This window comes from Neomonachus schauinslandi, chromosome 13 (genome assembly GCF_002201575.2).
Source record: "Neomonachus schauinslandi chromosome 13, ASM220157v2, whole genome shotgun sequence".
Lineage (NCBI taxonomy): Eukaryota > Metazoa > Chordata > Mammalia > Carnivora > Phocidae > Neomonachus > Neomonachus schauinslandi.
This window is the reverse complement of record NC_058415.1, coordinates 60,247,501-60,271,697: the sequence shown is the minus strand read 5'-3', so window position 1 is coordinate 60,271,697 and position 24,197 is coordinate 60,247,501. Positions and strand designations below refer to the sequence as shown.

Genomic DNA, 24,197 nt, shown 5'->3' with positions numbered 1-24,197 from the left:
AAAGAAAAATTAATATGCTGGACTCCAACAAAGTTAAAAACATCTGTGTTTCAAAGGACACCATCAGAAAAGTGAAAAAGCAACCAACAGAATGGGAGAAAATATTTGCAAATTATCTCTCTTGAGGGATTTATGTGTAATATAAAGAATTCTTACAGCTCAATAATAATTTAAAAATAGGCAAAGGATCTCCATGGACATTATTGACAGAAGATGTACAAATGGCCAATAAGGACATGAAAAGATTCTCAACATCATTAGACATCAGGGAAATGAAAATCAAAACCACAATAAGCTGCCATTTCACACTTACTAGATAGCTATTATTAAAAAACAAAAAACATACCAACATGTGTTGGTGAAGATATGGAGAAACTGGACCCCTGATACACTGCTGGTGGGAATACACAGTGATGCAGTTGCTTTTGAAAACAGTCTGGCAATTCCTTGAAAGGTTAAATATAGTTACCATATGATCCAGAATTCCACTCCTAGGTATACACCCAAGATATATGAAAATATATGAAAAACTTGGAGATGAATGTTCATAGCAGTATTACTCATAATAACCAGAAAGTTGAAACAACCCAGATTTCCATCAACTGATGAGTGGATAAATACAATGTGGTATATTCATACAACAGAATAAATTCCAGCAATAAAAAATAATGAAGTTCAGTCACATGCTATGACATAGATGAACTTTGTAAACATTTGCTATGTGAGAGAAGCCAATCAAAAAAGACCACGTATTGTGTGATTCCATTTATATAAGAAGTCCAGAAGAGCCAAATCCATAGTGCCAGAAAACAGTGGTAATCTAGGGCTGGGAATGTTGCGGGGAAATGGGGAGTGACTGCAAATGATTATGATTTCTTTTAAAGTGATGAAAATGTTCCAAATTTGATTGTGGTGATGGTGATTGTTGAGAATATACTAAAACCACTGAATTGTTCTTTAAGTGGATGAATTTTAAGGTATGTGAATTGTATCTTTGAAAAGTTTTCTTAGGGGCACCTGTGTGGCTCAGTCCTTAAGCGTCTGCCTTCAGCTCAGGTCATGGTCCCAAGGTCCTGGGATTGAGCCCCATATTGGGCTCCCTGCTCGGCGGGAAGCCTGCTTCTCCCTCTCCCACTCCCCCTGCTTGTGCTCCCTCTCTCACTATGTCTCTGTCAAATAAATAAAATCTTAAAAAAAACACAAAAGTTGTCTTAACAAGAAGGAAAAAGAAAAGCGATCTCCAATCCTTCCAAGTTTTCTATGTGTCTTTGTCCCAGCATCACCAGGATTAGGCAATTACTATATCCCAGACCTCAACCATCACAAAGGCTGCAGGTAAACCACATAAATCTCACCCCTGGGGGCACAGGGAGCCTGAAGGAAAGGATGGGAGGAGTCTGGCCACAAGCAGAGTGAGCGCAGATTTAGACCAGCCAGTAGCAAGAGCATGACTGACTGCATACTTTTAATTTAATGCCTTTATCTTCCCAAAGATGAAGCATGTACAGCTTAAAAGTCTCTCTTGGCCAGAGGGCAGCCGTGTTAAAGCTGAAAAAGATCAAGATGGAGTGAAAATTTTATGTTTTGATTCCCAAAATATCTAAACATGTGAGAAATACATGGAAGAGGGGGGTAAAACATAAGTGAATACAGTGATATATTTACTCCGGTTCACCCAGAGCAAGTAACTGAGGTTGGCATTAAAAACTTACCTAGAAGAGGGGGGAAATGTAAACTTTCAAAACTATGGCTTAAAATTAGTATGATTGAACTTAAAGATTAGACTATGCTTGCTGAGTGTTGTACTCAGGGACTTGTCGGGCTGAGCATAAATCTACATCAGAGATGAATACGAATGTTCAAGGGCAACAATAAAGTATGCTGGTATGGAGCTGGTGCCCCAGTGCTCACATAAAAGTAACTTTCCATGTCACATGTATGAAAGAGAATTTCCCTCAAATAATTCACAAGAGATCTATTTCCTTCTGGTTGCAGTACTCTACCAGATTATGAGTCTTACGTAAAAATATCATTTGCAACACCTGTTTCATGACTTATGGACCATTTGGGAATTTATGGCCATTAAATGTTGGTGCTACAAAGGCTGTTGGAAACCACTTCACACCCCATTCCAAGACCTCATTTAAAGATGAGGAAGCTGAGAACAAGAGAGAGGAAGGACCTGACTTGTCTGACGACACGGAGTTTACCTGACATCTAGTCCACAGCTTTTCGCAGCAGGAAAGAGGGAAGAACTCTCCCCACTCCATGGGCAACAGACAGAATTAGAATGTCGTTTTCAAAGAAAGGTGGTATCTTAAGGTAAAGTGACTGCTATGGACAAATTCATATGTCGAAACCCTAACCCCCAGTATGATGGTATTTAGAGATGTGGCTTTTGGGATTAGTGCCATTATAAGAAGAGACAGGAGACAGACATCCTGCTTCCTCTCCCTACTCTCTAGCACTGAGGATACAAAGAGATGGCCGTCTGGAAATCAGGAAGCAGGCTCTCACCAGACACCAGACCTGCCAGCACCTTGAACTCCCCAGTCTCCAGAACTAGGAAATAAGTAAGTGTTCGTTGTTTCTACTACCCAGTCTACGGCAATTTGTTATAGCAGCCCGAACTAAGCAGAAATTAAATTTGAACAGCATAAAAAATTTTTCCATATAACCCTAAAGAAAAGCCATGACTTGCTGTTTTATTTTTTCCCAAGTGCAAAAGAGATGATGATTTTAGTTGTTTCCACTGGCATCAAAACAAAATAGGCTATTTAAAATGAGAGAATTCTCAGGGCATGTTCAATTCAGCCCCAAACAGGTTTGAACAAAATGGCCCAGATCCCGACCCCATTGGCCTTCTAGTCACCCAGGGAGGCATATATCAGTTGTAACCCACTTGTCTCCCAAACCACGTACCTCATGCAGACAATAGCAATGCTACAGCAATAATTATCCCAGGTGTGTACCTGTCACCAGTTAATTATAAGTCCTTCTCCCAGTTTCCCACACTTTCCCAACAAAGGTGGTGGAATGGTTGTACCTTTGGTGACGCTCATCAGCTCTTTCACCTGCAGGATGACTGGGGTCAGGGTTCCCGTCTGGTTCACGGAGGTGATATAGCTCTCCAGCTCCCCTTCAAACACATCCAGCTCATCTCTCACATACACGAACATGCAGAACTCAATGACAATGAACTGATACAAAGAGCAAACATATCAACGTCACACCTGAGTCCAGCCTAGTAGGTGAATAACATATGGATCACTCTTTGGTTTTGCGATCAAAACTCTTTGAAGTTCAAAACAAATCTGAAATAGACTCTGGACAGTGGCTATCCCAAGATGAGTGGGATTGTGACTTCTCTGAAGACTTTTTTGGAGTCACCTCAAACTTTTTTCTTCACCCAATAGCATACGAGACTAGGTCCTATGAGGGCTCGAGGAACTCTTCAAACATTAATTACATCCAAGTGAAATGACTGCCTAACTATGACTAAGGAGTGACCTTGGGGACAATTCCAGCCGTACCTCCCACCGCTGTCCGTCTGGCGTCTTGGTGGTAACCACGTTAGAGGAGGTGTTGTTTCCTATATGCGTGTCACATGTGCTCACTCCCATCATCTTGTCATCTTGGCTCCATGCCGCCTACCATCACACCAAAGCTTCTAGAGTTCCTACTACCATTTTACTTCATCAACCAAATTTTGTTTGTCTTTGAATGTGCAGCTCCAAATGTTACCATCTTCAGGCAGTGTCTCAATCTGGGATAATTCACTAAACTTTCAGAGCACTTTCCCCTTTTTCCTCTCTTTACATGGCAGGTACTTCATACCACATTGTATCCCCTTCTCTTAGGCCATGGGTCTCTCCCAAGCCAAGACTCTGCTGAATCAGCTGTCTTCTCTCTTCCACGTCTTAGCATGGTGCTTGGCATTCAGATAACCACCCAAGACTTAAGGAACACAGTAACTCCAAGTCAGTTATTCACGTTGCAGAGAACTCCAGTTGTCTGTTAAAATCCATTCTCCCCTTCTTTGAGCGCAAAGCTGGACTACCTTTCCCAGCCTCCCTTGAGTTAGATGTGCCCACATGACATGGTTCTTGCCCATGGAAGAGGAGTGGAAGGAATGTGTGCTATTCCACACAAGCCTTTGAAAACCTTCTACATGCATTTCTCCATGCACCTCCCCCTTCTGCTGACTGGATGCAGAGGGTGAGGGTTCTTAGGGATAATGAGGCACATGATGAAAGATCTGGGTTATGGATAACACACGGAGGACTGCTGCCCCCAAAACCTGAACACCCACTTGACGTTGTTACATGGCAAAAATATATATAGTGTTAAGTCACTGAAATTTAGGGGTTTATGTGGTACTTCAGCATTACCTAACTAATACATTCGTTTAAAACTCAATCACAGGATTAATTTACATAGGTATCATCCAGAAGACAATTTGGTCTTGCCATTTCTATCTCTCCATGTTGACCCCAAGAAATTCTGACCACATGAAATGTTTTGATCCCATGCTTAATAAAATATTAAAGTCAGAATTATGCCAACATTAAAAATTTTTTTTTGTTGAGAAAACAAACTTAAATAATGCACCCATGCTGAAACATGATTATCACCCAAACTCCATAGTTCACACTAGGGTACACTCTAGGTGTTGCACATTCTGTGGATTTGGACAAACATCTAATGACATGTATCTACCATAATAGTATCATACAAAGTATTTTCACTGCCCCAAAAATCTTCTGTGTTCTGCCTATTCATCCCTCCCTCTTCCCAACCCCTGGAAACCACTGATCTTTTACTGTCTCCATAATTTTGCCTTTCAAAATACCACACAGTTGGAATCATACATTGTGTAACCTTTTCAAATTGGCATCTTTCACTTACTAATATGCATCTAAGTTTCTTCCATGTCTTTTCATTGCCTGATAGTTCATTTCATTTTAGTGCTGAATTGTATCCCACTGTCTGGATGTACCAAAGATTATTTATCCATTCACCTACTGAAGGGCTCTTGGTCACTTCCATATTTTAGCAATTACGTATAAAGCTGCTATAAATATCCATGTGCAGGTTTTTGTGTGGACATAAGTTTTTAGTGCATGTGGGTAAATACCAAGGAAGGTGACTGCTGGATCACATGGTAAGAGTACATTTAGTTTTGTCAGAACCCACCCAAGTATCTTACAAAGTGGCCGTACCATTTTCATTTCCACCAGCAATGAATGAGAGTTCCTGTTGCTCCACATCCTTATCTGCATTTGATGTTGTCAGTGTCCTGAATTTTGGCCATTCTGATAGGTGTGTAGTAGTATCTCATTTTTGTTTTAACTTGCATTTTCCTGATGACATATGCTGTAGCGCATGTTTTTGGGTTTTTTTGTTTTTTATTTTATTTTATTTTATTTTATTATGTTATGTTAGTCACCATACATTACATCATTAGTTTTTGATGTAGTGTTCCGTGATTCATTGTTTGTGCATAACACCCAGTGCTCCATGCAATACATGCCCTCTTTAATACCCATCACCAGGCTAACCCATCCCCCCACCCCTCCCCTCTAAAACACTCAGTTTGTTTCTCAGAGTCCAGAGTTTCTCATGGTTCATCTCCCCCTCTGATTTCCCCCCGATTTCATTTTTCCCTTCCTACTATCTTCTTCTTCTTCTTTTTTTTTTTAACATATAATGTATTATTTGTTTCAGAGGTACAGGTCTGTGATTTATCAGTCTTACACAATTCTCAGCGCTCACCATAGCACATACCCTTCCCAATGTCTATCACCCAGCCACCCCATCTCTCCCAGCCCCCACCACTCCAGCAACCCTCAGTTTGTTTCCTGAGATTAAGAGTTTCTTATGGTCTGTCTCCCTTTGTGGTTTCATCTTGTTTCATTTTTTGGTAGAGCATGTTTTCAAAAGCTTATTCACCATCTATCTTCTCTGTGAGGTGACTATTAAGGTCTTTGGTCCATTTTTCAATCTGGTTATTTATTTTCTTCTTATTGAATTTTAAGCGCTCATTGTATATTTTGAATAACAGACTTTATCAGATTGTCTTTTGCAAATATCTTCTCCCAATGTGGCTTGTCTTTTTGCTCTCTTGACATGGTCTTTTGCAGAAGAAAATGTTTTTATTTTAATGAAGCCCAGCTTATCAGCCTTTCATGGATTGTCTTTGGTGTCATATCTAAAAAATCATCACCACTTCAATGTAGAGAACAAACTGATGGTTACCGGAGGGGAGGTGGGTGGAGGGATGGGTGAAATAGGCGAAGGGGAATAAGGAGTGCACTTGTTGTGATGAGCACTGGGTGATGTATAGAATAGTTGAATCACTATATTGTACACCTGAAATAATATGTTAACTATACTGGAATTAATAAAAATAAATACATACATACATAAATACATAAATTATTCACACTTACCAGCCCCTTAAATAAATGCTTGATAATGCCAAAAATAGTAACAATAATAAATTTAATTTAATTAAAAAAATTAAAAGTCATCACCAAACCCCCAAGGTCACCTAAATTTTCTCCTATTTTACCTTCTAGGAGTTTTATAGTTTTGCATTTGATGTTTAGGTCTGTGATCTATTTTAAGTTAATATTTATGAAGGTCTGTGTCTAGATTCATTTTTTTTTTGCATGTGGATGTCCAGTTGTTCCAGCATCATTTATTAAAAAGAAAATCTTCACTCCATTGTATTACCTTTGCCCTTTTGTCAAAGATAAGCTGACTATATTTATGTTGGTCTATTTCTTAGCTCTCTACTCTGTCCATTGATTCATTTGTCTATTCTTTTGCCAACACCACAGTCATGATTAGTGCAGCTTTGCAGTAAGTCTTGAAATTGAGTAGTGTCAGTCCTTCAACTTTCTTCTTCTCCTTCAAAATTGTGTTGTCTACTATGAGTCTTTTGCCTCTCCCTGAAAACTTTAGAACCAGTTTGTCAATATCCACAAAGTAACTCCCTGGGATTTTGATTGAGATTTCTTTGAATTCCAATATAGATCAATCCCAATATATGTAAATCAAGTTGGGAAGTACTGATATCTTGACAATATTGAGTCTTTCCATCCATGAATATAGGATATTTCTCCATGTATTTAGTTGATTTGATTCCTTTCAACACAGGTTTGTAATTTTCCTCATATCGATCTTATACATATTTCATTAGATTTACACTTAAGTATTCCTTTTGGGGGGATGCTAATGTAAATGATATTGTATTTTTAATTTCAAATTCCCCTTGTTCAATGTTAATATATAAAAGAGCAATTGACTTTTGTATGTTAACCTTGTACCCTGCAACCCTGCTATAACTGCTTATTAGTTCCAGAAGTCGGGTTTTTTTTAAGACTTTAAGTAATCTCTGCACCCAGCATGGGGCTCGAACTTACAACCCTGAGATCAAGAGTCACACACTCTACTGACTGAGCCAACCGGGCGCCCCTTCAGGAGTTTTTTCGTTGATTCTTTTGGATTTTCTACATACACAATCATGTCATCTGTGAACAAAGACATTTTTACTTCTTCCTTCCCAATCAGTATACTTTTTATTTCCTTTTCTTGTCTTATTACTTAGTTAGAATCTCCTAAGTAAATGTTGAGTGGTGAGGGGGAACAGTCTTGCCTTCTTCCTGATCTTAGTGGGAAAGCTTCTAATTTCTCACCATAAAGTATGATGTTAGTTGTAGATTTTTTTGTTGATATTCTTAATCAGATTGAAGAAGTTCTCCTCTATGCCTAGGTTGCTGAAAAATTTTCTCATGACCTCGTGTTGGATTTTGTTAAATGTTTTTCCTACATCTATTGATATGATCATGTGATTTTTCTTCTTTCAGTTACTGATGTGATTGATTACATTAATTTTTAATATTGTACCAGGCTTGCATATCTGAGATAAATCCCACTTGGTTGTGGTGTATAATTCCTTTCATATATTGCTAGATTTTATTTGTGCCATTCTATTGTGGTTCTCCTATCCACCTGTGTGTCTCCAATTTTAGGGGCAACAGTTTGCACCATGACTTCTCTTTTTTTATGCATCTAAGAAGGAACTGTTGATTTTTCAGTTTGTTCAGATTTTTACTTGTTGTTAGGATGGAGTAGCTTCTTGCAAGCTGTTTACATAGAATTGATTTAACTGAAAGTCTCCATAAATACTTCAATTATATTTATTAGTAATATTCGCCATGTGGGTGAAAGTGTCCTTGGAGTAAAAATGATAGGGGTCAAAAAACTGTACTTCTTTGATTTACAGAGATTCAGTTTTGACCTAGCTTTTAAAGAATAACCTGTCTTAACCCCACCCCATTTATGAAACAGAAAAGGATTTGTTCCAATCTACTTACAAGGTACAGGCATATGAAAGCCAACACGGTGGTTCCAATCATTCTGCTTGGGAACTGAAAGCAGGGGTCCCACTCATAGATTCTGGTTTGGAACCAGGACTTTTTAGTCTCCCTGTGAATGAATAAATAATAAGAAAAGAGAGGCTGTGGTTGGTAAACAAATGTCTGATTCTTCTGAAAATAACCTCATTGTCTCTGCTTATTCTTAGAATGTAGTGAAGAGAAAGAATACTGGTAGATTCCAGTTTTCATTTTCCCCTCATTCTTAAGAACAGAGACTCAGTTTTACTCAATACAGCAATTCAGCAAACTAAAGGGCTATCGCTCCCGACTTTCTTACAGCTAAGAGTGAAAGAGTAAGCACAGGCCAATCAGATGTGACCACAGTGTGGTATGGCACTTTGGGGGAAGGTGCTGAGATAGAATTGACACAGCTGGGAGGGACCCCACTGCCCTTCCTTCTTTTCTCCTGCCCGCTGTCTAAAACGCTGACACGGTGGCTGGTCCAACCTGGAGCCCACCCAGCATCTATCTTGGATGTGGACAATCACCAAGAATGGCAGCAGAAAGAGAGATGATCAGCAAACTTCCATGGTGGGCAGTCCAGGGTCAGTATGAACTGCCTGCCTCCAGAATTCTTCTACAAGAGAAAGAAAGAAATCTCCCTCTTGTGTGTCCCACTGTTATTTTGCCTTTTCAGCTACACGTAGGCAAATGTAGTTCTAACCAAAGTATGAGCTTTGCCACTGAAGGACCTTGGACTAGCCACGTCCTTTCTCTGGGGCATATCCCCTTGGTACATGGTGGCAGTAGCAGGAATAGGTCACTGAAGACCAGTGCTTTTGCTTGGCCATGAGCTATGTCTTCTTGTATTGGTAACAGCACAACAGTCTTTCTCTGGGAACCTGCTCCCTCCCATCAGTCCTAGCGGTTAAGTGAGGCTGAACCACTTCCTAGTTCCAACGATGAATATGTGACAGGCTTAATAATGCATTTACTCTAATCGCCTAGCCACAGTAATTAGTTTTGGGAAGACACGTGGTCCAGTGTGATCCAATGAATCACAATGGGAGTTTGGTTTGAATTATTAGAAAAGAAAATTTCTTTTTCCTGTGAGCTTAAACCAGGAGGGTATAAGCTTAGAGATTCTGGGGGCCACCATGGGAAGGAAGCCCACCTCACTACAAGGCTAACACACATCAAAGCAGAGCTAAGAGAAAATGAGGGAACTCGCCCTGGTTCTGATATCAGTGAAGCCCCTGGATCCATCTGCTTCTGAGCTGACCACCTCTAGGCTTTCTTGTTAAGGAAGGCCGCACATTTCCTTGTTCTCTTTAATCTAGTTTGATTTGAGTTTCTGTCATTAGCCAACAAGAGTCCTGACTACTCTGCGCCTTTCCAGTCGTCTCAGGGCTCGTCCACATGGGCACAAACACAGAGGGGCAAATGAGGCACCCCGGGGCTTACTGCAAGGGGGGCTTCCTCAGGAGACGTTTGACATGCTGTGCCTGGTGAACTTCCAGGAAAGGCTTTTCTTCCTGTGAGAAAAGAGACAGGTGTATGCTGGGGCTCACAAATCCTTGTGACAAGCTCTGTCACAGAGGCCAGGAATTTGGGGGAAGCCACTCTTCTGGATGGAGCAGAGGTTAAGAGAGAGCTTCAACAACTGAGCTCTCTGGTTGCAGTTCCCACTCTGCTCCAGACCAGCGACGTGACCTTAGGCGATACAACCCACCTCCCCGGGGCCATGTTTCCTCACGCAGAATGGGAGCAGTAAACGTAGTGCCTCCCTCCCAGGGCAGCTGCGCAGACCAGCCCCGCAGGCACACGCACGGGGCTCCCACTCGGGACTCACCATCTGCAGCTCCCAGCCCAGGTGGACCCTCAGAGACTTGACAAACATATGCAGGAAGCGGCCCAGCAGGAAGGCCAGGCATAGCAGTGAGGGCCAGTAGAACAGGACCGTCTCGTACCTCCCCAGAAACTGCAACCGAAGCAGAGCATGGGGTGCGGGCTGTCGCTGGGCCAGGGCTGGGCCACCGGTGAAGCTGTGGATGCAGATCTGCCTGCCCCAGCCCACGCCCAGAGCTGGGCGGCCAGGGGTCCATCTCAGCTCCCCCAGTCCCACACCATGGGACCAGCCGTGGCCCACAGTCCAGCAGCCCTGGGTGTGAGTCCTAGCACCCCCTTTTTATTTTATACAAAGGGCTTTCATGGCTTCATCTGATCAGGGATTAAATATTGCTACTTTTGGAAAATACACACAACAGAGAGGGAGAGAGAAAGAGGGGTAAGGAGAGGAAACAGGGAGGGGAGCACCAGAGAGGAGAAAGAGGGAGAGAGTAGAGAGAGAAGGAGAAACAAAAAGAGAAGGAAGAAAAAAAGAAGGAAGGAAGAAGGGGGGGGGAGGGGAGGTTGGCAGCAACACAAGTGTCCAAAAGCACAAGTCTCTTGAGATGGTGCTCATAGTTTTTCTGTGATTTTAGTTCCATTTTAATGAAAGAAAAAACACACACACACACACACACAGAACTTTTGTCACTGTTTTAGGACAAATAATATTGTGACTTATCTTTCATAATTTAGTGGTGTGGTTTTGTGGGATTTATTTTTTTAAGATTTATTTATTTATTTCAGAAACAGAGAGAGTGTGTGTGTGAGCAGCGGGAGGGGCAGAGAGAGAGGGAGAGGGAGAGAATCCCAAGCAGACTCGCAGCCCAGTGCATAGCCAGACGCAGGGCTCGATCCCATGACCCCAAGATCATGACCTGAGCCGAAATCAAGAGTCAGACACTCAACTGACTGAACCACCCAGGTGCCCCGGTTTCATGTTTTTTTTATTTCCAGAGCAATTGCCCCCATGGAGAGTCGGGTTTTGATGTTGTGCTGTTCTGGGGCAGGACAGAGCATGCTGAGATGCAGGGGCTCATGTCTCCCCTTCATCCTCCTCTCCAGTGTCTGCTCACCACTTAGACATCAGACATCACCACTGCCAATATTCTAGTGTCTTTCCTCTGTATCTATCCTTACATCTATATCTATTATAAGTTGATATTGTACCAAATACATAGGCCTGTACATATCACAGTCAGCTCCCCACATGCTTACAAATTATTTGCATATGTCACTTTTAATGCTGCATAACAGTGCATTGTTTAGATGAACCAATTTTATTTAAAGTTTCTCCTAATATTTGACATTTTAGACTTTTCCAATGTCTCATTTTTATACATGTTTCCATGAACACATCTGAGAACATGAGATGAAATCTTTATAATTACCTTAGTCTGAATTTCAGTCCCTTGGTTTTTAACTTGTAAGTCCCATTAGCCCCTGAGCCTCACTTTCTTGTCAGTGAGCTGGGGACAGCACTAACATACAGCCTTCAAAGTGCCTTGAAGCACCCTGAACTATGCAACAGTTGATCTGGGGGGCTGAGCCTCGAACAACACCTAGCACATAGCAGTTCTTAACGTTAGTGATTCTGAGCATAGAGTAAGACCCTGCCCTCTCCCTTAATTAACCACGAATATTTCAAATTTCAGGAGAACCTCAGGAAGACCGGAAGCTCTCCAAGGTACCAAAGAAAATGCCTGTGATCTAGACTCTCTGGCACCATGAGCAGAGTGGAGGGCATCTTTCTGGGCAGAGGTATGCTAGAACGTTCTTAATCCCAGCACAGAGATGCAGAGGGAAAGCCCAGCCCCCAAACTCTTTTTCCAATCCAGCTCCTCCAGACTCTCTTCATCACACCCTGTAGTCTCCACAGTGAGTGAAGCCCAGGAGAGACTTTGGAAGGCTCCCATTGGCTCCTAACCCCAGAGGCCCACTGGAGCTCCCCCCACCTGCCTAGGAACTCTTCTAGATGCAGTGTGACATGCTCTTTCATCTTGCTCCTTTTTGTCGCATACAAGGCCAAAAGATGAACCAGTTCCCCCCAGTTCCAAGAAGGACAATGCAGGGCAAAGCTGGAGGGTTCATCCAGTCCTAGTCTCCCATTTTATAGACAGAGAAAGTAAGGCTACATGAAGGAATGGAAAGAAATGAGCTTTGGAGTCAGCCAGACCTGGTCTCAACTCTTGAATCTGCTACTTCTGAAGAGTTACTTAATACACTTGGCCTCAGTTTCCTCACCTGTGAAATAGGTCTGCTGAGAGGTTCCCCACCTTGAGGGACTGCTGTGAACATCAACTGAGAGAACATATGTCTGTGAATGAGCACCTTGATGAACATAAGGTGCTGTACAAATGGAAGCATCATGAATGGCTCCACCAACTCTCCTGTTCACACGAGGGAACTGAGGCCCAGAAAAGTGGCAGGGGTTTGTCCAATGTCACACAGCAAATTGGTCACGGTGACAGGACTGAATACTCTACACATAGATCAGCGGGGACTCACCTGCCCATGGGGACACTCTGTGATGTAAAGGACAGTGACAGCAAACCTGCAGGACAAAAACAGGGTTTGGGGTACTGTGACCGCTCCCAGCATGGTCCCTGTAAAGAAGCCCAGATCCCATCAGCCTGGAGCTACCTCCCCTTTCCTTCCTCCTCGGGAGGGCTGGTGCCCAGGCCTCCGTGTACCTCCCTCCCAGATCAGGCACCCTGCTTATGCTAAAGTACGTGCACCAAATTCATCTCACATGCCCTCGGATAGGACACAAACCCGGGATCCACACAGCAGAGCACAAGTCCATGAGGGAGCTCCTTCTCCCTGCCAGGGGCACAAACTGAAGCCTGCAGAGGGAAAGGAATCTGTCCAGAGTCACACCTGGAACCGGGACTGAGGCCCAGGTCTCCCAACTCTGGGGTCCACGCTCCTTTTCCCCTCCTGGCCTCGTCTGGAAACGGTGCCCTGAGGAACGAGCCTCGAGGCTTTAGCCCCCGACACTGTCCTGGTCACCTTCCGGCCCGATTCATCTCCCAGGGAGTGCAGGCCGCGGAGTGAGTCCCCCTACCGCCTCCTCCCCGGGGCGAAGGTTTGTCAGAGGCCAGCAAGATGGTACTATTACTCCACGTCTAACCCCAGATACACTCTCTTTTCATTTTATAAAGCGAGCCGTCTACAGACTTAGGAATTGTAGTCACTGGTGCGTCAGCTGCTTGTGAGCCCCCGCAGTGGCCTGCACGCGGGCCTCAGGACCCCTGCGTCACAGAAAGTGCTGCAGGGGGGAAGCCGGCTCAGTGAGGGGGACAGAGGCACGAAAGCAGAATGCTCATGGGATTATTCAGGCAGCAAGGACTCCTGGGGCTGGTCCCGTGCCAGTGCTGAGGGCAAAGAAATCAACAGGAGGTGGGGCGCCTGGGTGGCTCAGTTGGTTAAGCGACTGCCTTCGGCTCAGGTCATGGTCCTGGAGTCCCTGGATCGAGTCCCGCATCGGGCTCCCTGCTCGGCGGGGAATCTGCTTCTCCCTCTGACCCTCCCCCCTCTCATGTGCTCTCTCTCTCTCGTTCTGTCTCAAATAAAAAAAGAAAAAAGAAAAAAAATTTAGAAATCAACAGGAGGGTTAGGAAGTTCTCCATCTGTGGGGTCAGCAATCCATGAAGGATGAGCCTGTAGCTACCACCGGATCGAGTCAGGGAAGATAATCCACAGGGGGAACAGCAAAATATAGACAAAGAGGCCAGAAAGCATGACCCACAGGGGCTGTCTTGTTCTCTAGCGTGTTCCCTGGCTCAGAGCGAGGAGATAATAGCATGTTTGCCGAGTAAGTGGGTGGATGAAGGAACGCAGGAGTCTAGTGTGACCGGAGGGTGTGTGCTGGAGACTGGGGGGGATAGAGAGACAGGGGAGGCCACACCGCAGTGGCCCTGAACGTCAAGCTGAGGTGCATGGACTTTCCCCTGGGCTCCTGGGGGAGACATGCCAGCACAGAAGAGAAGCATCCAAATGGGACTCCTGCATTCCCCAACTGGGACCCTGGGCAGTTTACAGAAATGAAGTTTGCTACATCGCTGACTTCGGGGAATATTCTAATCACAAGTGGCTGTGAAGCAGAAAGCACGCTGGTCTGACCTTCTGCAGCCTAAAGTGCAGTCCCACAGAGAGGCCACAGTGGGACCTGGGACCAGTCACCCCACCTGCCCATCGTGAGCCTCAGGTCTGGGCAAAGAAGCCCTCCATGGGGAGCTCGCAGGTCACCCCCAGCCCTTTGTCCAGAGGTCAGCCACGGCCGAAGGAGTCACAGGAAGGCAGGCAGGCAGTGTCCGTCTTACCAGATCAGAGAGTAGCTGAAGCCGAGGATGGAGCTGAGCAGCCGGAACTCCGACGAGAGGCAGGCAAAGAAGGGGAAGTGGGACAGGCCGACTTCCATGCCTCCGATCAGCAGCACAAAGGCTGGGAGAGACAGGGCCAGAGATGCCATGAATCCTCTTCCACAGGCTCCGGGCATCCCAAGGAAGCTATGGGGCTTTACACCGACTTCCAGTCGCAGGCCTCAGGACCCAAGGAGATGAGAGGACAAGGCCCAGCTCAGCAAGGAGGAATGCGGGAATGCCTTTCACTCTTGCAACGGACCCTTCCTGGGACCTCTTCCATGCCAGGCACTGGCTAAGTACTGGGATGAAGACGACGTGGCCCCTGCCTTTGGGCAGCTCACACTATGAGGTGCAGGCAGGCCAAATACCTGAACAAACAGCAACCACCGAGAGTACAGCACTGCGAATGCACCACGGCAACACAAAGCGTGGTGATGTGTGTGCGCAAAACCTCTCGTAACCATCCTGCCCTTCTACACAAGGCAATGATCATAGTCATTCTGCCACTGACTAGCTCTTAGAGAATCTAACAGGATCCAGGAAAATCTAATCGTGCAACATGACCTTCACAAAGTATCTGCTTTGAGCTGGCTCCAGAGCCAGACACTAAGGCTACAGGAGGAATGAACAAGCTTCTTGCTTTGAGATGCTTGCAGTCCAATAGAGAAGACAGGGAGGAAGGTGAGTGGTGTGTTAACAGAGGCACAGTCAATCTGCTGTGGGGACAAGAAGTGGAAGCCCCTGACTTCACCTAGAGTCTGGATCAGGGAAGGCTTCCTGGAGGTGGTGACATTTAACAAGGCCAGGAAATACAAGCAGGGGTTTGTAAGACGGAGAGGAGAAGGGAAGGAAGGGCATTCCTCACTCAGATGGCAGGTGGTCGGCTGGGGCTGGTCAGTATTTACATGCATGTGAATGGTGGGCTGCTGGCAGGACAGGACCCTATATACAAGGAAGAATTTCTGTGAGGACAGAAGCCACAAGAGCATAATTTTGCAATCTACCTGTCAGAGAAGCGGACAGAGTAACTGAGATGGCAAAACCAAACCCGCAGACAACATCTACCGGAAATCTAGGTCTCGAGACCATTTGGTTTCGGCATCTGAGTAAGAGGAAGCAGAGGAAGGCAGTGGGATGTCTGAAGGCCTGAGAACAGAAGAACCTCAACCTGCCAGCAGACACAAGACACTGAAGCTGAAATCCCAGCTGAAAGTGGGCAAGGTGCTGAAGGCCGCGATTCACGGCTGAGGAAAAGCCGGCAGCCGTGACCTCGCTCTGCTGACTACCTCAGGCCCCTCCCACGACACAGCCCCCCATGGAGGCGGCCTGCAGACCCGTCAGACTCCAAAGTGAGAGGGAGAGGAACGTCAGGGGTTGGGAAACAGTGGGTCCAGATGCCAGTGGGGGGAAGAGGCTGACTGGGAAAGGCTGAGGGTGTTAGGGGGGGATACACCTCCATAATCACTTTGTGAAAACAGAAGAGAGGAATCTCGAGCCACGAAGCAGGAAATGATGTTCTGACCCTGCCAGGTGCCCCACAGCATTGGTCTTCAGGGACCTGCAAATCCAGGCAGCAATTAGATACTATTTCACATGTGCCGAGATGGCTGCCATTGTTTTAAAAATAGAAAATACTGTTGGGGAGGATGTGAAGAGATTGGAGCCCTCATATGCTGCAGATCAATGGAACAGAGCAGAGTCCAGAAACAGACCCATACACATGCAGCCAATTGTTGCTGACAAAGGTCCAAAGGCAATTTTGTGGGCAAAGGACAGGTTTTTGAAATACATAGTATGGGAAAAAATGGATAACCAAAGGGCAAAAAAAAAAAAAAAAAGGAACTTCAATCCATACCTCACACTACTACTCAAAATGTATCATAGACCTAAATGCAAAATATCATGACTATAAAGCTTCCAGAAAAAACACAGGAGAAAATCTAAATGACCTTAGATTAGGTAAAGATTCCTTTTCTGACACCATAAGCATGATCCATAAAAGAAAATGAATAAATTAGATTTCATCAAAACTTTAAGACAGCTTTTCAGAAGAAATTGTTGGTAGAATGAAAACAAAAGCCACAGACTAGGAGCAAATGTAATTCAGACATCTGATAAAGGACTTATATACAGAACTAGATATAGAACTATCAAAACTCAATATGAAGAAAACAAAAACCCTAACTTTTATAAATAGGAAAGCAATTTGGACCCTTCACTAAAGAAGCTATAGGGATAGCAAATGAGCACATGAAAATATGCTCAACATCATCAGTCATCATGAAAATGCAAATTAAAACCACATTAAGACAGCATTACACACTTCTTAGAATGGCTAAAATGAAAAAGACTGTTTATTCATTTGTTTTTTATTTTTATTTTTTTAAAGATTTTATTTATTTATTTGACAGAGAGAGACACAGTGAGAGAGGGAACACAAGCAGGGGGAGCGGGAGAGGGAGAAGCAGGCCTCCTGCGGAGCAGGGAGCCCGACGCGGGGCTCGATCCCAGGACCCTGGGATCATGACATGAGCTGAAGGCAGACGCCCAACGACTGAGCCACCCAGGCACACCTATTCATTTATTTTTTAGATTCTACATATGAGTAAAATCATATGGTATTTGTCTTTCTCAGTCTGACTTGCTTCACTTAGCATTATGCCCCCTAGATCCATCCATGTTGTTGCAAATGGCAAGATCTCATCCTTTTTATGGCTGAGTAATATTCCTCTGTGTGTGTGTGTGTGTGTGTGTGTGTGTGTGTGTACCACATCTTCTTTATCCATTTATCGATGGGCACTTAGGTTGCTTCCATACCTTGGCTATTGTAAATAATGCTGCAATAAACACAGGGTGCTTATATCTTTTCAACTTAGTGCTGTCATTTTCTTTGGGTAAATACCCAGTAGTGGAATTACTGGATCATACAGTAATTCTATTTTTAATTTTCTAGGACTCTCCATACTGTTTTCCACAGTAGCTGTACCAATTTACATTCCCACCAACAGTGCGTGAAGGTTCTTTTTTCTCTCCATCCTCACCAACACTTGTTATTTCATAAACAAACAAACAAAAAGCAGAATCAGATCTATATTTACTGAGAACAAACTGATGATTCCCAGAGAGGGGGTGCAAAATGGGTGAAGGGGACTTAGAGGATGCCGGTTACGAAATGAATAAGTCACAAGAATAAAGTCAGATGAGGGAATACAGTCAATGATATTATAATAGCGTTGTATGGTGACAGATGGTAGCTACATTTGCGGTGAGCAGAGCATAACATACAGAGATAGTGAATCATTATGTTGTACACCTGAAACTAATGCAATTAAAATATATTTTTTTAAGATTTTATTTATTTATCAGAGAGAGAGACAGAGGCAGGCAGAGGGAGAAGCAGGCTCCTTGCTGAGCAAGGAGCCCGATGTGGGACTCGATCCCAGGACTCTGGGATCATGACCTGAGCCGAAGGCAGACGCTTAACCAACTGAGCCACTCAGGCGTCCCTGAAACAAATGCAATTAAATTAAAAACTTTTTTGAGAGAGACAGTGCATGCATGAGTGGGGGTGGGAGAGAGGGGCAGAGGAGGGAGAGAGAGAATCTTTTTTTTTAAGATTTATTTATTTATTTGAGAGAGAGAGTGCAGTGGTATGGTGGGGAGGGGCAGAGAGAGAACCTTTTTTTTTTTTTTTAAGATTTAATTTTTTATATTTGTCAAAGAGAAAGAGAGACAGAGATAGCAAGGGAGAGCACAAACGGGGAGTGGCAGGCAGAGGGAGAAGCAGGCTCCCTGCTGAGCAGGGAGCCCAATGCGACTCTCGATCCCAGTACCCTGAGATCATGACCTGAGCTAAAATCAAGAATCAGGCATTTAGCTGACTGAGCCACCTAGGTGCCCCCAAAATTATTTTAAAAAGAGACTGACCCCAGGAAACAAACTGAGGGTTATAGAAGGGAGTGGGGTGGGGGGATGAGGTAACCCGGTGATGGGTATTAAGGAGGTTGTGTTGTGATGAGCACTGGGTGTTATACACAGCTAATGAATCATTGAACAATACATCAAAAACTAATGATGTACTATATGTTGGCTAATTGAACATAATAAATAAAAAAATAAAATAAAATAAAAACTAAGAAGGGGAAAAAATAAATAAAAAGAGACTGACAAGAACAGTATAAATAAAAAATAAAAAGACTGACCATGTGCTGCCAAGGATATAGAGAAACTGGAAGTCTCACGTACTGATGGTGGTAATCTAAAACTGAACAATCACTTTGGAAAACAGTTTGACAATTTCTTTAAAAAGTATGATCTACTACATGAAGTGTATGATCCAGCCATTCCACTCACAGGTATTTACCTAGGAAAAATGGAAGCAGAGGTACACAAAAAGATTTGTACACAAATGTTCATAGCAGCTTGATTTGCAATAGCTAGAGATGCAAATAAATCAAATGTCCATCAAGAGGTGAATGGGCGGGCACCTGGGTGGTATGGCTGGTTACAAGGCTGACTTTTGGTTTTGGTTCAGGTCATGGTCTCAGGGTCATGGAATTGAGCCCCAAGTTGGGTTCCACACTTAGCGCAGAGCCAGCTTGAGACTCTCCCTCCCTCTCCTTCTCCCATCCCCACCCCTGCCACCGCCCCAGGGGCATGCTCACTCTCACTTGTGAATAAATAAACCTTGTAAAAAAAAAGGTGAATGGGCACACAAACTGTTTTCTCCATATAATGGAACACCACCTGGCAATAAGAAAGAATGAATTTCTGGCACATGTTAAATGTGTATGAATCTCAAAATAACTATGCTGTGTGAAAGAAGCTACACCAAAAATAAAAAGTACATTCTGTATAATTCCATTTATATAAAATTCTGGAAAAAGATCAGTGATGAGGGCAGTGATGGAATAAGGTGGGAAGGAGAGATTACAAAAGGCGACAAGGAAACTTATGGAGTTCATTGTCTTGATTGTGGTCATGATTTCATGGATGTTACCGTTTGTCAAAACTTATCAGACTGTACACCTCAAAGAGATATGCGGTGGTATATCATGTCAGTTTTAATTTGCATTTCCCTAAAGACTAATGAGATGCCCGTCCGCATTTGCTCTTACAGGCCTGGAGGCCCTGAGAGAGAACTGGGTTGGACGGAGAGGTTTGGAGTCATTGTATTGGAATGGCTGAATATGTAAATTAGAGTTGATCCTTCAGGGAGAACGTGAGGCATGGGGAACGAAGAGGCCTCAGACCAATGGCCAAAGAAGTAAGCATTGCTCTGTGAGGAGGAATCCCAGGGCTTGCCGATATCAAGAAGGCAGAGATGGCTAGGACTCAGGACTGAAATTTCTGGGGTAGGTGATGGTGAACCTACTTTCTGAGCCTTTGTTCTATGTCTATAGGAGCTCTGAATCTCCCTGAGAGAAAGCCCCACAAACAAGCTTTGACCTGGCAGGGGAGGCATTTTTCTTGGGCAAGTTACAGGCGGGGAAGAACGCGGACTACTCATAACGTTTATTTTTTTTATCCCCTGATCCCAGGGAACCCCTGCCACGCGATCTCTGAGAGCAAGACTTGCCATCGCAAAATTCCCAGTGGGTATGAGGCAGTCCTTACCTTGGGCCCACTGCGGGATCTGCAAGGGCTGGTAGCCTTCCGAGAACAAGAACATGACCTTATTGGCTGTGGCCCCAAAGGCGAGTCCATAGGACCATCGGTTACTAAAGGTGCCCACCAAGTCCAGAGGTCTGTGAACGAGAGAAACAGCTCATGAGGCCAGACCGTGGCTCATTCCCACAGTTCACCTCCAAAGTGTCAATCCTACCCTGAGGAGGGATTATGGGGTGGTGAATTATTCACTTCAACTGACATTTTCTGAGGCCCTCAGGGCTAATTCTGGGGGTAAGCATGGATTCAGGGTACTGAAGTGAGGAAGACCAAAATCTTTGCCCCTGAGGAGCTCCAAGGCTTGGGGGAGGGGAGTGAGGGGAGGGACACAAGCAAGGACACTAAAAACCATGACAACAAACAAAATAGGATGAGTTTCATCTATGAGAGACACAGGCAGTATGACTCAGGAGACCGTAACAAGGAGTATGTACTCGACAGGCTTGGGGGAGCCTGCCCTGTGCCCAGCGACTAGGAGAGCCCCAACATCCCTGGGAGGGTCTGGGTAGCATTGGCCATGCTGGTTCCACGCCAGCATACCTTCCCGGCCACAGCTGATTGGACCAGGGGGTGACCACCTGACTCTGGATGGGCCAATCAGATGCCTGGTCTTGGATTTTGGCTTTCTGACCCTGAGGACATGAGCCAGTCAGCTGTTAAAATTCTATTAAAATTCTATTCTGGAAAGTCATGCCAAGTTGGGATCAGAGTTGGTGCTAGAGGTAAGTAGAGGTTTTAGGGAAGCAAAGATCCTAAATCAGATGATAATGTCAGACAGCAGAGAGGACAGTAGTAAAATGGTGCTGAGGGGCTCCTGTGATGCAGGGAGGCTGGAATAGAATTAGTCACCCAATAATGCCCATCTCAAGAGACCCAGTGGCCATGAGGCCGGCCTTGCCAGTTCCTGGGAAATCTCTGTAACTTTATAAAAATCCTTTCTTTTCCTTTTACAAAAATGAGCTTTACAGGATATCTGTTTCTTCTAACCAAAATGGCTCTGTCTAGATCAAAGTAAAAAACCGCATCTGGAAAAAAGACTTTCTTGTTGAAGTGGCATCTGAAGCGACCTTTGATGAAAACTCTGGGGGGCAATGGGAGCAATGCATGGAGGCAGGGACCTGGGGCCAGGATCTGGATCTCACCTCCTGCCCCCTTAGTCTTTCTCAGACTCCCCTTCAAGTCTCAGCTCAAGGAGCACCTCTTCTGGGAAGCCCCCACCACCATCACCCCGACCACTCCCAGCAGGCCCACCCAGTTGCTGCCTTGTCTGGGTCCCCTCAGCCCTAAGGGCATGTCCATGTTGCAGCACACCTCTCTGCATTATTGTTTGTCTAGGAAACGATACGCTCCAAGCAGTGAGTACCTAACACAGGATCTTGAAAAGAGTAGGTGCTCACTGCACATTCACCAACACGTATTTTGTGGACGTGAACCGAATTCAGTCTGTCCCACCTGTGGTACCTGAGATATGTGAGACTGTTTCCACATCTTTCAGACAGATGGCAGCCCCCACTCTGCTCATGTCAGAGACACTGTGGGCGGCAAACGAAGAACTGCTTGACAAACTGTGGTGTGCCACGCACATGTGAGGGGCTTCTGATGCGTGAAGACGGTGGGCCAGAACTCCTCAGAAAAGTGGGGGTTTTGATGGGAAAGTGGCCAGGGAGTAAGCAAGGTGTGCCATTATCAATCGAATTCAAAGCAGTTCCACATGACCCATACAGAGCTCCTACTTCTTAAGAAGTCCTGCACCAGGCCCCGCATGTCAGATGCCCTGGGCAGAGTCTGTCTCTGCATCCCAACCAGGGTGGCTCAGGCCTGGCAGTTTGGGAAGGGCTGACCCCTCCAGTGGGGGCTATCCAGAATGATTCTGCTCCTCAGAGCTGGTACAGGGGCTCCCTTTGTCACCCTGAATTCCTAGGTCACCGCTAGCCTTGGTCTCAACACCCGGGCTTCCTCTCCCTTCTCCAGAATCCAAGGTGGAGACCTTAGCATGTTTACATGCTTGAGCCTGCTTAGGCTACGATGTCGGGGGGAATCAGAGCAAATATCAACCAGACCTCAGTGAAAGCTCTTGTCACTTGTTAGCTGTGTGGACTTGGGCAAGTCACTTAACCTCTCTGAGCCTGAGTTTACTCATCCATTACATGAGGATAAGAACCTCCAGCCTGCTAGGTCGGCAAGAGGGTTCGTCCAAGTAATGCTAGGCAAAGCAAAAGGTTCAGTGCCTGGGTCACGGTCACTGTGCAGTAACTGTTACCTGCTTCATTATCATTATTATTATGAACTATTAAAGGGTGATGCGGCAGAGATACGAACGATTAGAGCTTAAGGAAAAATGTGATAAGGGGTGCAGACACTCAGGATGGCAGAGCGAGCAAGGGCTCTCCTGGTGCGTGACTCCTGGCGCCTCCCAGCATGGATGCCTGCTGCTGCCTGTGGCCAACTGAGAGCTCTCTTCCTCCTGCTTCCCGAGGCCGCCATAGTGCTGGGTGTGGGAAGGCCTTTCGCATAGTGAGCGGAGTCTCCTTGAGATGTTTTCATCACACCTGGGCAGCCCTGGGTGCTGAGGCCGACCTGGCTTGGAGGCCAATTCTGAACTCCGGAGCCAGGCTGGGGTGGGGCAGGGAGGGGAAGGGGGCTGGGGAGGAGGCAAGGCTGGAGAGCTAACAGGGAGTTGTCCTGGCCTTACAACAGGTATTGATCCCAAACACAGGCTTCCCCAAGCTGTAGCGATCAGCCCTAGCTCCACTCACATGATGATTTCAAAGCGGTTCCCCAGGAGGTGAGAAGTGTCATCTCTCTGTTTACGGTGCTCTCGCCTTTGGAGAAAGGACAAGACCAAAATGATGAAAAGCTATGGGAAGAGAAGATGAGAGTGTCAGTGGGAACATTCATCCTCAGTGCGGCCATGGAGACTTCCCTGGAAGAGAAGGTGAGGGTGAGCAGAGAGCGCAGAGTGTCTGTGACCGCCCTCCCCCCCCCCCCGAGTCCGAGAGCTGGCTGCATGCACCCTTGAGCTTCCAGAAAGCTCAGTTTTGTACTGAGCTTTCCTCTGTGTTGCCCTGAACAGGTTCAAATCTCATCTCCCCCATAGACTGACTGGAAGAGAGACCTAACTTCCCTGAATCTCCGTGTCCTCATCTGTAAAAAGGGGATAATACCTGTCAGGTTGCAAATCCTTCTTTGCTCGCTCCCCACCCCCACCCCCCACCCCCGCCACTGTGGATTCAATCATATTCTCAATCCTTGATGCCCTTTGTCTCTCCCCTCTTACTAGAAACCTTTTGACAACTGTCTACTCTCGCAGTCTTCATTTCCACACCTCTCACTTGCTCTTCAACCCCCTAACCTGGCTTCACCCCTATCCATGGAAAGAGCTCTGGCCCAAATCGCAAATTACCAAATTACCAAATCCAGTGGAAACTTGAGGCCCAAATCTGGCTTGATCTCTCCGCTGTGTTCCACAGTGTTGACCACTTCCTCCTCTTAGAAACACCCTCTTCCCTAGGCTTCCATCAGCTGTGCTTTTCTGGGTGTTCTCCATTACCTCTCAGCCTCCTCTGCTGGATTATTCTTTCCTCAACCACTAAAGTCGGGAGCTCCTCCTAGTTCAGTCCAAGGACCCCTCCTCTTATTACTGGATCCTCTCACCCACATCCATGCTGACAATGGCCACCAATGCCCAGAAGACTCACACACTTGACTCTTCAGCCCGGACCTTATCCATGAGCTCCGTAACTGTTCACTGAACTACAGAGTTGGCATTTCTTTTTGACGTATTGAAAGCTTCTTAAATTCAGTATGTCTTAAATGGAATTCATGATTTGCCTTCCTGCCCTGTTCCTTCAACCACCCCAAACCCTGATCTCTTCTGACTCTCCTTAAC

The 24,197-nt window shown here is 45.3% G+C and overlaps 1 protein-coding gene across 1 annotated transcript in view; it reads right to left on the bottom strand.

Moving 5' to 3' along the window:
• LOC110581608 (stimulated by retinoic acid gene 6 protein-like) overlaps nt 1-24,197 on the bottom strand; it is a 49,443-nt gene that overhangs the window by 10,650 nt on the left and 14,596 nt on the right. The window contains exons 3-10 of the mRNA XM_021691528.2: nt 23,065-23,165; nt 20,258-20,388; nt 14,600-14,720; nt 12,783-12,828; nt 10,240-10,368; nt 9,852-9,922; nt 8,385-8,496; nt 3,047-3,200 (exon numbers count right to left, since the gene is read on the bottom strand). Of these exons, the coding sequence (XP_021547203.2) occupies nt 3,047-3,200; nt 8,385-8,496; nt 9,852-9,922; nt 10,240-10,368; nt 12,783-12,828; nt 14,600-14,720; nt 20,258-20,388; nt 23,065-23,165 (865 nt within the window). The remainder of the gene's footprint in view (nt 1-3,046; nt 3,201-8,384; nt 8,497-9,851; nt 9,923-10,239; nt 10,369-12,782; nt 12,829-14,599; nt 14,721-20,257; nt 20,389-23,064; nt 23,166-24,197) is intronic.